The following is a 14,483-nucleotide window of genomic DNA, read 5'->3' on the forward strand; positions in this document are numbered from 1 at the left end:
CAGCAGTTCTTTTCCCAGGCTCCTCCCTCCCCACCCCCCAAATGACCTTAACCTTCTTTCATAACTGGAGAGCCGCCAAGTCCAGCCTAAACAATACTCTCAACCTCATTGGTTCTTTTGCCCTGCAGCCACTACCACCCCCAAGTGGCTAAGTCCCTTCCCACTAGGCCTCTCTGTGGGGTCAAGGCTTTCTAATTACTGAAAGGCAAACACCAAAGAAAGGGTGGAAAATATCTAGTATCCATGGCCTTTAAAGGATCAGCATTTGACTGCTGAAACTGACAGGAGGGTGGGGTCTCTGTTGCAGGGTGGATGGGCATCCTCAAGTGATACATATGGCAAGGCCAAAAAGGATGCTTCTGGTGGTGCCACCCCTAGTTTCAAGATGGATTTTAGCGTCATCCAGCATCCTTGAAAACTGCCAATGAATGCCCACAAAAAGAATCCACATAAAAGAAGGAGCATAAAGTTCTGGTAAGGCACATGTGCCTGTCATCACAGGCATTAGCACTGCCTGCTAACTGTTGGCAGATCAGAGGCCAGTGTGGTCACTTTTGTCCCATAATGGCATGCCCTCAAAACCAAGATCAGCATCAGCTACTCCATCCTTCCCGTAGGATTGTGTTCTCAGTCACTCTGTCTTGTCCGACTCTGTGAAGGAAGTTTAGTAGTTCTCATGGAGCACACGCTTCCTTGGAGCAACCTGACAACTTACTTCTCTCTAGCTACCTTGCTTTGCTCTGCCATCACATTTGGAGATGGCCTTGGCCGTCTCTTATAATTTTGTCTCTAGACACTCCATGGTCCTAATCCTATGGAAACTACCAAACTTCCTTCACATCGTCAATGGGAAAATCACTTGCTCCCCTTTTTGTTCAGGGAGTTGTAACAGCCCAACTTTATCAAGCAATTTGTGCCAAGCGCTATAAAGTCCTTGTAACAAACGATACCATCATGGATTATGATGTCTAGCTTCTTTGTGAATTGTACCTTTTATCATTAAAAATAATTCACCTTTGTTTCATTTAAAGATTAATTTAAAAAGGATACCATCATCTCCCATGAGGACAAGGGCTGTGTCTGTCTTGTTCAGTGTTTTGTTCTCATCCTCATTACATAGCAGTCTATTTTGTTGAGTAAATCAAAAGGTAAAATTGGAATTTAATGAAGGAAACAGTAGGTAGGAGCTGTTAAGACTTGGTGTGCCCTATGTAGAATTTTCAATATAGCCCATAAAGACCCATAGTTGAGTGAAAAAAGGAAGAGAAGGAAAGAGGTAAACCTGAGAAAGATTTAAAATAGTGTGGGGTGGTTAAAAAAAAACAAAACAGCCAGGAAGGTTTTTCATTCAAATCCCACCTCTGCCACTAGCTGTGTAACTTCAGAACTGGTCATTTTCACCTGAGCCTCAGTTTCCTCATCCATAAAGTGCAGGTTAAACAAACAGATGTATTCACTAGATCCTTACTGAGTACACACAATATACAAGGTACTAAGTGCTGGAAACACCTTGGTGAACAAGGCCCCCTCCCCGCCATAGCACTTAGATTCCATGAGGAAAACAAGACAATGAAACAAATACTTAATTCATGGACAGGACAACCAGGTGATCATAAATGCCATAAAGAGAGCAGAATTAGGGTGGTGGGAAGTACAGGGTGGTGACTGCCGTGGGGTAGACAGAGAAAGCTTCTCCAAGGAGGTGGCATTTCAGCTGAGACCTGAAGTGGGTTGGCCAAAGGATAATCGGCAGTGAAGCATTTCAAGCAGAGGAAACAGCAAGCTAGGCAAGTTCAAGAAAGAGAAATGTTCTAACTCTCTTACATTCTAGGATTCTAGAAACAGTGGTACACTGCTTACATTGGTTAATTTAGTCAGAGATCTGTATTATGAAACCGTGTCTTGGTGGTGTGGCGTATTTACTTCTTTAGGGAAGTGGCTGAGTGGTGTAGAATCTTTGGGGAGCCCTGGGTAAGTCTCTGCCTCCCTGGCTCTCCCACAGCGCTGGCCGCTCAGCTGGCTCCCTGTGTGGCTGCAGGCTCCATTTTAGCAGCAGACTCTAAAAGCAGACTAGAGAGCTGCCTCCTCCACTACTTACTCACAGTCCTGGAGGCCCAGAACCCCTCCCATCCCACCTAAGTCTTCCTCCATTCTGACAAGCCAGAGCTTTGTGAGCACAAGATTCAGCCTCCTTGTTTTCCAGTCGGAGCAGGAGCCAGAAAATGAAACAGGAAACAGAGCGGAAGAGGAGGGGGGTGGGTAGTAGAGAAGGAAAGGAAGGAGAAATTGCAAGAAAGTAGAGCTGAAGATCTGGACAAAGTTCTACCTCTGAAGGGTGACAGTTGAGCTTTAAAAAAAACATTCTGAATTGTCACAATAGACGCCTGTCCTTTTCACAAGTAGATTTTTGAGAGAATTTGGTGTGTGAACAGAGGGAATCTTAAGAATGCATGTCTTTTTCCCTTGTGAATTCACAAAGGAAGGATGGTTCATTTCTCGGTTTTGTCCTTGCAGACACTACTGCTTGGAGCCTCAAAGACGTCTAGAAATTCAAGCCACAACCTTAGGCCCCAGTCACGAGTGTAACCCACAGCTTTGCCGACTCACTCACATGCCTCTGGAGCCGAGAACAAGGGTGTGTCACTGAGAAACCTAGGGTTCTAAGCTCCATTTTCCCCCCCGTCTCCAGCACTCCACGACTAAAATGTGATAGATCCACCTTACACACAACAAATATCTGAGGGCAATTTAGGTCTCAGAGCCTGAAATGAGCTATGAAGAATCCAAAGATACAGTCCCTGGCCCCCACAGAACTGCTGTGAGCTGCCTCTCTTTGCCTGGAGAGATAGCAACCACCTCTTTTGTTCCCACCCACAGGAGTAGCTGTGGCGGAAGATAAACCCCTCCCTCAGCCAGGGCTGTGGCCAGAGGCTAACCCAGACCCTAGCTTCGTTTGGAGGGCAGATAACTGAAACCACAAAGGGCTCTGGAATCCTGAGAAACGAGAAATCCACCAACGGAGAAGGATTTATTATCTGTTTCCTCTAAGGAGGGTGCAAAGTTGTTCTAACAGTTTCCGTTACAGGGGTACCAACTGGCCGCTCCTCCCTAACAGACGGTTTTGTTGAGTTAGCTTCTTTTTTCTTCTTTTTTGGCCCCACTTCCTACGAGAGAAACGGCTTCAGTGAAGGAGAAAGGAGTCGTGGGGGGCGTTCTCTTAAGTTTCCTTCACCACCCTCATTAGCCACCTGACTTGGGGCTGAGGACTGAAGCAGGACAGAAGGTCCCTAGTAGCCGGAGGAGGGGAAAGTCCGGGGGAACCCCCACTTTCTTCACACCCAAGATGCGGGGTGCCGCTGCTGGCCACAGAAACCCCAAGAAGGCTTTTCTTTCTACTCAAACTACAGCTATTGTGTGCCAGGCCCTGTCCTGAGCTGTTCTTGCCTGACAGGAGGGAAAATGCGGCTCTGGCTTCAGTGAAAGGGCCGCAGGGCAGCCCCCAACTCCGAGGGCCTCGGCCCTCAAGGGAACTTATGGATGTTTGAGGGGTGGTTCGAACTGGGCCAAGAGCACCGACGCTAAGACAGCAGCCCTGGAGGACTAACTGAAGGCGGGGGGAAGGGGCTGGCGGAGCGGGCACTCCTCAGGTGTCACCAAGGCTGGCAGGGGCCAAGGCAGAGGGGCGCTGAGTCGAGAGGCTATGCCGTCCCCGCCCCGCTCTCCCGGAATCAACATGGCCGCTGCGGAGGGGGCGGGGCAGCTCCGACTCCCGGCAGGAGCGGGGCGGGACCGCCATCCGCGGAGCCAGTGCGCAGGCGCGCCCGCTCGGAGCCCCGGATGGAGGAGCTAAGGTTCGAGCCCCGCCTGGGAGGTTGAGACCCGCCGGCGCTGGGGATCCGGCGCCAGCTTCGGAGCCTAGGAGTTTTGAGGGCGGGGGAGGGAAGTCGTCAAACGGAGGCGGAGGGAAATGAGGCGGAGGCCGCCGAGAAGCGAGGAGCCCCGCCCCCTCCGCCATAGCGGCCTCCCAGTGCCGCCCCTTCCTTTACAGCCTCTCGCCCTCCCCTGCCTTCCGGTCGTAGGCCGGGCCAGGCGTCGCCGGCCCCCTCCGGAGTAACCCCTGAGCCGTGGCCCTTTGGAGAGAAGAGATGCCCAATCTCTGCTTGGGACTCTTGTCGAAAAGGAAACGGCTGGAAAGGGCTTCGGACCCGGGTGGGCGGCAGAAGGCGGCCCCTGAAGCCGGCGGCCAGCAAGGCCTCTGGTCCCGAGGACCCTGGGTCCGAACAACACCCCTCGCCCCCGAGGATGTTAGTCTTACCCAAAGGGTCCAGGGCTCCGATTCAACAGGTTTTCCTGTCTGCTCAGATGGGACCCTCCCTGCCCTAAGCATACAAGAGCATGCGCTGTCATCTGACAAGTACTGAGCTTGGAGTTGGGAGATCCTGGCTCTGAAAGAGCGCATCCGCTTTGGCAGGAGTGAGGGCTGGTGGAAAAGACTGATGTTTCAGACAGAAAAAAAAAAAAAAAAGACATTCTCCTTAAATATATCCTTGGGTGTGCCACTTGATCTAGTGAGCCTCAGTTTCCACATCTGTAAAATGGCGATGGTAATTACACAGGGTCTAATGAGCTCTCTGTGTAAAAACTCTGGAGAGTTTTTATTACTCACTTCCCTGGGGCATATTTATCTCAAGGGAAAAGAGTAAAACTAGTTGCTCTGTAAGTGTCCTGCCAGTTCAGAGTCTGCTTTCGTAAAGGGGTTGTTGGGAAGTGAGGGCCGCAATTAGCTGAGAGGGAGAGCTCACTGGCTTTATTCTTGTTTTTACTTGGTTTGCCTGCAAACTAAGTGTAGGCTACACGTCTTGTGTGCTCGCTGGGTCTAGAGCTTGAGTCTCGAGAGACGAAAGGAAGAATGGAAGCCTGGTGAAGAGGCAGAGGTGGGTTATGTGCTTTTCTGTTCCCGACTCTTCTGCATGTGGATAGGAAGTGAAGGAAGGGAAAAAGTGAATTCATCCTAGGATAAAGAACCAGCGGCCGTGTAAGTTTGGCTGTTCTTGTTTCTACAATTCCTCTCGATTCAGCGAGTCAGATACTGGCAATGTTGGGTAGATTCACAAACTACCGCTGTTCTCTGGGGATTTCGAAAGCTTGCCTTTGAACTGAATTTTGATGAGCAAACCGGTGTGGCGTTGGTGGCCCCTCCCTTCCTCCAGGCCTCCTGGTGATGGAGTAATCAACAGGCGCCCCCTTGTGCTGAAGAAAGAGAACTGTTGCTTCTGCAAAAATTGTATTTTCCTGTGGCTTCTATGACTTTGTTTTGCTCTCAACGTGAGATATGGTGGGAGGAGTACTTGGAGCAGAGATTTTGTTTCCAGAGCCAGTGAACTGGTGAAGCCATATCCAGTTCCTGCCACTTCCACTGAATCAGAACACAGGTTTAATGTGCCTGTGTGTAATGCGAGGCTCTGGAAGGGTGGTTGGGAACAAGATAGACAAAACCCCTGCTCTCATAAACAACTTAAATAAGCAATAACTGTAAAGACGACAAGGGAGAGGGTAATGAGAGCATATCACATAGTCTAGTGAGGGTCACAGAATTCCAGAAACAAGTGATACTTAAAGGTTTGGTGTTAGGAAAGTGTTCCAGCCCTCCCTCTTAATTTCTCAGTTTAAGTACAATATTTTTCCTTTAGGGTTAGTTCTTCACCCCAAGTTGATGAGCTGCCTCTGATGCTCCTGCCCTCCCTTCTGATTTCTGACTGGTTCTGTAAGAGCCATTGCTACTTCTGTGAACCCAAGGAATTGTGTTTAAAAAAAAAAAAAAAAGCCATAAAGTGCAGTCCTTCCCTCAGAATGGCTTTGCAGTTGTTTATACATTGCTGCCATTCCAATGAAGAGATGGGAAATAACAGTTTCTCCATCTGTAGTAGTCGACTTTGTCGTCCCTCTCAGTTTGTTTTAGCAATATGAGCTGGCTGAAGTCCTGCTGAGTGGTGGTTTTCTTTTCCTTCTCCACTTAATTTAACAGACCAACTGAACACACATCAGAGAGCTTAACTAGAGTGTGTAGTCATTATGGTCTTCCAGTTCAGTTCTATGCCCCACTTTTGGGACTCTGGTTTGGGACCTAGTGTATTATTCTGGGCAAGAGGGAAAGGGCACACACCAAATAATAGCAACCGCAGTGTAGATTTGGTAGTGCTTTTTTCACACTTCAGCCCATTTCACCATCATGACAATTTCATGAAACAGACAAAAAGAGTCCAATCTCACTTACACCTAGAGAACTGAAGCTGAAAAGAACAAAATGAAAACTTATGGATGAGAAAGTCAGGACTTGAACCCAGGCCTTTAGTTCCCGCACAGGGGCTCTCAACAGGCTTTTAAAGGTTTTCTGTGAGCTTAGCTTTCCAGCTTCCTGCCTAGAGGAAATGTGGAACTTCCCTACAAGAATACAGTGCTTCAGAGTGATGGGAGGCAGTCCCATCTGCCTTTAAGATGCTTTTTCTTCATCTAGGAGGTTAGGTGGTTAAGTTTGCCATAATAATGCTGAAGCAGGAGGGTGTTTCTATGAAGAACGCTTTCAAGAATTTACTTTCTGCCCATGTGTGACATTTCCTCCTTGGATTTTGTGTTTAGAAGCCTGAGGGAGCTCAGCCCTGGCAGCAGGCCCCCTGAGTTCCTGGTGGTGAGAGGATGTGGCCCCTGGACCCATCCCGGAAGGAGGTCCTGGGGTTTGCAGTCAGCTGCCGTGTCCTGACTCTGGTGCTGCAGGTCAGTCTCTGATCTTTTGTCCCGAACATGCCGTTGCCACATGACTGAGCTAGATGCTAAGAATAGGCCTCATCTTTCGGTTTCCCAGATGTGCCCCTCCACGTGGTAAGAACTCTAGAGACCTAGACCACATAGCTGAAAAGTGGACAGACTCTTAGAAATGATCTATTAATCTCTTATTATACACATGAAATGGCTGAGGCCCAGAAAGGTTCAATGGCTTCCTTAAAGTCACAAGACAAGTTAGAAAAGGGCCAAGATCATACCCCAGGTTTCCTTACCCCTGGGCTAGTGATCTTTCCACCAGACCGTGATGTTCTGTAACCTGATGCCTTTACCCTGGGTCCCCAACCAGGAGGCTGAGCACAGTATCAGTCAGTTGAGTGAAAGAGAGGGGGCACTGTCCTGCGACCATCTGTGTTTATCTGTTTAGTCATCAGTGTCTTCTGCTCTTTCCCTAGCTGTGTCCCCTTCCTGTCTCACCCACACACAACCTCCAGTGCATTTTGCAACTCCCTTTCCCTTCCATGGCTGCCCTTGATCGATATTTTAATCCGATTTCAGGTATATATGAACTATATATGGTGCCTAGCACAGTACCCACTGCTTGTAGGTCCACAGTATCTATTATTGTTGAATGTACGTCAGCAGCCTAGGGATGTTCTGTCAACATATTCTGTGTGCCTTTCATCACAAGCACATTATCTCAGGCTCATAGCTGGTTCCTTTGTGGAAAACTCCTTTCCGCTCTCCTCCCCAACTATATGCGGCGTAACAGGCTCTGCTAGGTCCCAGGTTTAGTTAAAAGCGTCTTCAGCTTGGAGCCGAGGACTGTTCCCTGTGACTGTCAGTCCTGTCCCACTTGTTTCACTGTTCAAAGTGGCCTAGTAAAGAAATTGACCCAAAAAGGAAAGAGCCTTAAAAATGAGGTTGTACTCCTGTGGCCAGGCTTGGGAAAACTGACTTGATGATGGCTTTGAACCAGCATCAACTGAGGGATTGGCAGAACTAAGGAAGCAGTGCTGTGACTGGATGGCACCTGGGATAGGGTACCAGGAAGTGGGGGTTCTAATTCAGGTGATTTGGAAACAAGCATGTTTCCTCTGTGCTGTTCACTCAGCCACCAAATTTTATTAAGTTCCTGCTCTGTTCAAAGAATTGCTAGGTGGGAGTATAAAAAGTCATGATCTCTTTCCTCTTAAGAGGAAGTCTAATGGGGAAAAACACATTTAATAATAATGCTATTTCGTTGTCCTCCCCTTCCCCACTGGCAGCTTTAAAACTCCTGCCATCAGGTTATATCCCCAGTTACCCCTCATTGTTTCTGTTATCTCTGCTAGTGACAGCTCATTCTTCCTCATTCCTTGAAGGTTTTAGCTCCTGATTCACTCTTGCTCTTTCCAGCATTACTGTATGTTTCTTGGTGGTTTCAATATTAATAAAGCTGATACATCTAACCACTATCTCCTGTCTTTGCAGTTTACTCCCTCAGGACTTAGCCATTGATTCTAGCTCTGTTCCCTGTCCCTCACTCACCTCGTGGCTTCAGCTGCCCTTCTTAGCCAGCTTAGAGTCCATGGTCTACAATGCATACATGTACAACTCACTTGCTCCCTTCTTCCTGTGTTAATCACAAGACAAAAGCCCAACCTTGATTAAATTCAATTCCATGTGTACTCTGCGCCTGCATCTGCTCAGAGAAAAGCGTACAACTCTGTTGACTAGTCTCTCTTTAAATTCAATACCATTAACCCAAGTGAGTCCTTAGTGCTGCCTGGCAATCTTAGTGTATTTCCCTGGTCCAGTCCCTACGTATTCTCTAAATTTTTCTGCCTATCAGAATCACCTGGGAGAGCTAAAAACAACCTAAATGCCCAGGCTGTACCCCATACTGGTTAAATCAATGTTGTGGAGCAGAGGAGAAACCCAGGCATCTTGTATTTGAAAATCCAGTGCACAGGCTATTTAGAGAGCTGGGGTCAGAAATTACTTACTTTACACATTTTTCTTACTTCCTCAAGTCTCTAGCACCTTTTCTCTAGCTTGTTTTCCTGAATGAAAATTCAGGAAAATAGAAGCAATAAGAAGCAACCTTCTGAATACTTCCTCCACAGCCATCCACAAACCTACATCTGCACCTCTGCACCTTCACTGCTGAAGGCGGGGTGAACTGTCTGTCCTCTCTAAACTAAGGTCAGCTCCTCCACTTCTGTAGCAGATTCCATGCCCTTCTGCTTGTTCCACCAACGCTTCCCTTTCTCACTCGCGTACACAGTGGTTTCCATTCTGCTGGATTATTCCCGTTGGCAAACAAACGCCTCCCACTTAAAAAAAAAGATTTCTCTTGACCCCACAATGTCATTCACCTATTATCCCATCTCTGCTCCCCTTTACAGCAAAAATCCTCCAAATAGTTGTCTGTATCTACTGTTTCCCTTCTCCCTTTCTCTGTTGAACCCAGTCTAGGCAGTCTTCTCTCTCCTCCACTTCAGTGAAATAGCTCTCGTCATAGTCACTGGTGACCTTCACTGGATTGCTAAATCCAGTGGTCAGTTTCAGTTCCCATCTTACTTGACCTGTCAACCACATTTAACAGAGCCGATCACTCCTTTGCTTTGCTTGGTTCTATGACACTGTGCTCTTCTGATTCCTTCCTACCTCACCGACCCTTCCTTCTTTACCGTTATTGCTGGAGCCTCGCTCTCTTTGGGCCTCTAAATATGGCATGTCCAGGACCCAATCTTCAGAGCTCTTCTTTTCTGTATCTGCACTTCTTCCCTGGGTGATATCATTCAGTCTACACCTTTTAATACTATCCATCCACTTAGGACTTCTGAATTTATATCTCCACCCTTGATGGTTCTCCTCACCCTCAAGATTCATATATATCACTGCCTCATTGACCGCTACACTGGAACATCTACTTCAAACTGAACTCGTGATTCTTCCCCAGCGTGTCTTTTCTTCCTCATTTTATTAAATGGTAGTTCTTCCACTTGCTCAACCAAAGTACTAGTTCTTCTTTATCCCACAGGCTGTCTTCAATGCCATCATCCCAGACCATCGTGCAGAAGCCTTCTCTCCTCCTCGCCTCGCCCCCTCTGGCTCTGCAGACCAACTCGTGGAAGGTCTTCTGGGTGGCCTATCTCACTGGGACGCTGAACACTTCCTGTTCATTGCCGAGCACGGCTACCTGTATGAGCACAACTTTGCCTTCTTCCCTGGTTTCCCCCTGGTCCTGTTGCTTGGGGCTGAATTGCTGAGACCCCTGTGGGGGTTACTGAACCTACGGAGTTGCCTGCTCATCTCAGTAGCACTGCTCAATTCCTTGTTTTCCGCGCTGGCTGCACTTGCACTTCATGACCTGGGCTGTTTGGTTTTGCGCTGTCCCCGCCAGGCCTTTTATGGAGCACTGCTCTTCTGCCTCAGCCCCGCCAATGTCTTCCTGACTGCTGGTTACTCAGAAGCTTTATTTGCTCTCCTGACATTCAGCGCCATGGGGCAGCTGGAAAGGGGCCACAGCTGGACTAGTGGACTCCTTTTTGCCCTGGCCACTGGTGTACGCTCCAATGGGCTAGTCAACATTGGCTTCCTCATACATTCTCAGTGCCAAGGCTTTTTCTCATCTCTCATGGTGCACAATGCTCTGAGACAGCTCTTGAAGCTGATGGGCTCTGTGTTCCTGTCAGTGTTCACACTCGGCCTTCCCTTTGCCCTCTTTCAGTATTACGCCTATACCCAGTTCTGTCTGCCAGGCTCAGCCCACCCCATTCCTCAGCCCTTGCTGCAATTAGCTGTAGACCAGGGCTACCGAACTGCAGAGGGAAACAAGCCACCTTGGTGCTCCTGGGGACTTCCCCTAATATACAGCTACATCCAGGATATCTATTGGAATGTTGGCTTTTTGAGATACTTTGAACTCAAGCAGGTGCCCAATTTTCTACTGGCTGCACCGATGGCTATATTGGTTGCCTGGGCAACTTGGACATACGTGACCACCCACCCTTGGCTCTTCCTTACACTTGGGATGCAAAGGAGCAAGAACAAAAAGACCCTGGAGAAGCCTGAACCTGGATTCCTCAGTCCTCGGGTGTTTGTGTACCTGGTCCATGCTGCAGCGCTGCTGCTGTTTGGCAGTCTGTGCATGCATGTTCAGGTGAGGTGGACTCCTGGCTGGGAAGAGGTGTGAACACAGGCCACACCCGCTGGTCAGGAACAGGCAAGACAGCTGACTTCTTCCGTTTGAGTGACCTGTACCTAATTTATTCATTCAACTACTATTTGGGGGTGTTTTTATTGTGAGTCCCTGGGTCAGACCACTAAGGGTGGAACATGAATAAGATAAGATTGCTGCCCTAGTGGGTCTTGTGGTCAAAATGGAGAGGCAGACATTTAACAAGTAAAAGGTAAAAGCACAGTATAGCGGAATGGAAGAGGAGATCCTTTTGAGATAAAGCATTGTGGAAGCACAGAGGAAACAGTAGTCAGCTGTCCAAGGAGGCGAGGAGGGTGTCATGTGTAGGCTGGGTCCTGAAGAGTAAGAAGGAATTCCATTTAAGAAGCAGAGGATGAGCACTCTGGCAGATGGAAGGGCATGGGTGAGAGTCCTAAAAGGACCTGATCTGACCGAGTTACAGGGATGAGCACAGAGGATGCCTCTGGGACCTTCCTCTAACATACAGCTGTACCTGGAATGTCTCCTTGAATGCCAGCTTTCTGAGGTACTCTGAGCTCTGGCAGGGGCTTTGTGTTCGGAGGGGACGTCTTGTGCGGTATTCGGTCAGTGGTGAGGATGGAGAGAGATGGGAAGGGTTTGATTGTATGTCCGATTGTTTTTGTTCCTGGTTGTGACCTCAGGTCAGCATGACTCCGGGGAAGTCTTTTGGTCTCCATACTGGTCATTCTTCAGCAGTTCCTGCTTCTTGGAGGTGCACATTGGCTGTCTTTAAAGTTCTCCGAGCTATATGAATAAGAGGCACAGGGGAAATAGAAAGTAGCAATCTGTGTTTGTAGCCAGGTTAGCTACTGGAGTGAATGCCAGCAAAGCTTAGAGTTTCCAGAGATGAGGGAGACCATTTGGAGACCTGGCTTTGGACTCCCCCAGAGGGGCCGTGTTGAACCACAGGATCCCCTGCCCCTTTCCTTCTGCTTTACCATCCCCAGGGCATGCGAGAACCGCTTCAGGTTCCCAAAGCCCCAGGGGCAGCCTAGAGCTTAATATTTATTTGTTTATTTGGCTGCATCAGGTGTGAGTTGCAGCACTCGGGATCTTTAGTTGTGGCATGTGGGATCTAGTTCCCTGACCAGGGATCGAACCCAGGCCCCCTGCATTTGAAGCACTGAGTCTTAACCACTGGACCACCAGGGAGGTCCCCAGCCGAGAGTTTAGAGTCCTGGTCCTGGGCTAAAAGTAGACCCCATGGAGTTTTTAGTATTGATTGGCCCATTATTGTGGTAATTAGTCTGTAGCTATGTTTACTTGTAACATTTCAGTCACCTGGCTGGTGTTATACACAGCTTTATAAGGCAGATACTAAGCTCTGCTGAATGAATATCTTTTCCAGTACAATACATTCCTAGTCTGGGAGCTATAGTTTACCCAGAAGCAGGGAGGTCCCAGCCTTATCCCATTTGAGACAGTGACATTCCAATAAATGTGTGGATTTTCCCCCTCTTATGATTCCAGGTTCTCACCAGGTTTTTATGCTCCTCCACTCCTATTGTGTACTGGTTTTCAGCTCACTTGCTTCTGGATCAAGAACCGCTGCTGAAATCCCTAGAGGCTGTGCCTGGGAAGCCTCCTGCAGGGGACCCTCCACCAGGACAAAAGGTCCCCAGAAACTCTATCATGGGACTCTTGTACAACTGGAAAACTTGTTCTCTGGTCACACGATGCGTTCTAGGCTACTTCGTGACTTACTGGCTCTTGGGACTACTCCTCCATTGCAACTGGCTGCCTTGGACATAACCTGGAGACCTAGGGGACAGGCCTGAAGCAGACATAACCAGGGTCTGAAAGTACAAATACACTCTGGGGCTGCCTGTGCTCCCTGGAATCCTTACTCCGTCCATTAGAACCTCTCTCTGTAGGTGAACGTTGGTTAGGAATGGAAAAAGTGAAAGCCTCTAGAGAACCCTTTCTGGTCCTTGCTGTGGCAAATTTTAGAGTAGTAACTGTTTTCTCTATAAAGGAAGAAATCTTATTCCAGATCTATGTTGTCAGTCAACCTTAGCAGAGATAGTCTTAAACTTACCACCTGCTGCTGCTGCTGCTAAGTCGTTTCAGTCGTGTCCAACTCTGTGCGACCCCATAGATGGCAGCCCACCGGGCTCTGCCATCCCTGGGATTCTCCAGGCAAGAACACTGGAGTGGGTTGCCATTTCCTTCTCCAATGCATGAAAGTGAAAAGTGAAAGTGAAGTCACTCAGTCGTGTCCGACTCTTAGCGACCCCATGGACTGCAGCCCACCAGGCTCCTCTGTCCATGGGAGTCTCCAGGCAAGAGTACTGGAGTGGGGTGCCATTGCCTTCTCCGAAACTTACCACCTACCCACATGTAAATTTGAATATCAGTTTCATCAAAGGCTCTAGCTGACAAGCTGGTCATAGTCCACACAGTGATGATGGAGGCCTGAACAGTGTAGCAGCGATAGTAAGTAAAATGGGACCATCTTTTCTAAATGGGATGTTGTTTCTGATGAGTTTTTTCATGATTTGTTCACTTATTTATATGATCTTACAAAGATATGCATATTAAACTTTTGTTTATATCTGTAATGAATTACCTTTTTATTTTTATTACTTACATTGGCTTGCAGGACCTTAGTTCCCCTAGCAGGGATTAAACCCGGGCTATTGCAGTGAAAGCACTAAACTGGACTGCCAGGGAAATCCCATAAATTATCTTTCAAAAAAAATAATACAGGTCTTCCCTTTGGTGCAATGATTAAGAATTCACCTGCCAATGTAGGGGGGCACAGGTTCGATTCCTGGTCCAGGAAGATTCCTACATGCCGTGGGTCAGCTGAGCCTGTGAACCACAACTGCTGAGCCCACGTGCAGCAACTACTGAAGGCCGTGTGCAACCTGAGCAGCCACTGCAGTGAGAAGCCTGTGCACCGCCATGAAGAGTAGCCCCTGCTCACTGCAACTAGAGCAAGCCCACAGATAGCACCGAAGACCCAGTGCAGCCAAAAATAATTTTAAAAATAAAGATTTTAAAAATAATAACACAAATTAAGGGCTGAGACCCTGCCACATGCTCTGCATCAAGTTATTTGCGGGGGAAGTCATGATAAGAGCACTGCATGAGGAGGCAGAAGGCCTAGTCCTGGTCCCTCAGGAAACCCCACTCACAAGCTGCATGCCAGGAAGAGTTTCCCAAGCCTCAGTTACCTCTTCTGAAACTAAGGGGAAACTATTAGCTTACTGGAGAAAAATACCCAGTTCTCCTGTTTTCAGCACTTAGAAGAAACTCTCCCTCTTCTCAGGTGCAACTCTGAGGAGTAACTTCAGTGACCTTTCCTTTGAGGAAAAGCACTGACACTGGCAACTAAGGCTCCTGTCGTGTGTTAGTAAACCTGCCCAAGGCAACTAGATGTTCAGCTCAGTGAGCGGTGACTGGTTTTCCTGCCCTTCACAAGTGCCTGTGCTTGCTTTATTAGTAGACAAGGATCAGAGGAACCATCACAGCAGCAGGAATTGATAAATTG

General features: G+C 48.2%; 1 protein-coding gene across 9 annotated transcripts; it reads left to right on the forward strand.

Annotated features, from left to right (window-relative positions):
- The first annotated feature begins 3,798 nt into the window (after window positions 1-3,798).
- On the forward strand, window positions 3,799-13,548 carry PIGV (phosphatidylinositol glycan anchor biosynthesis class V). Of its 9 annotated transcripts, none has more exons than XM_086330186.1 (6): window positions 3,799-4,304; window positions 4,845-4,934; window positions 6,637-6,771; window positions 9,806-9,899; window positions 10,496-10,927; window positions 12,458-13,548. In XM_086330186.1, exons 4-6 carry the CDS (start codon window positions 9,816-9,818, stop codon window positions 12,737-12,739), a joined length of 798 nt encoding a protein of 265 aa, XP_086186312.1. In that variant the 5' UTR covers window positions 3,799-4,304; window positions 4,845-4,934; window positions 6,637-6,771; window positions 9,806-9,815; the 3' UTR covers window positions 12,740-13,548. The 9 variants fall into 9 exon arrangements, with proteins under 9 accessions (XP_086186312.1, XP_086186311.1, XP_086186303.1 ...); XM_086330185.1 differs by having other exon boundaries at window positions 3,799-3,851; XM_086330177.1 differs by having other exon boundaries at window positions 3,799-3,851; window positions 4,850-4,934.
- Window positions 13,549-14,483: the final 935 nt, after the last annotated feature.

The sequence above is a fragment of the Bos grunniens genome, chromosome 2 (assembly GCF_055505025.1).
Source record: "Bos grunniens cultivar Pamir isolate PY7600 chromosome 2, Bosgru_T2T1.0, whole genome shotgun sequence".
In the NCBI taxonomy this organism is placed as follows: domain Eukaryota; kingdom Metazoa; phylum Chordata; class Mammalia; order Artiodactyla; family Bovidae; genus Bos; species Bos grunniens.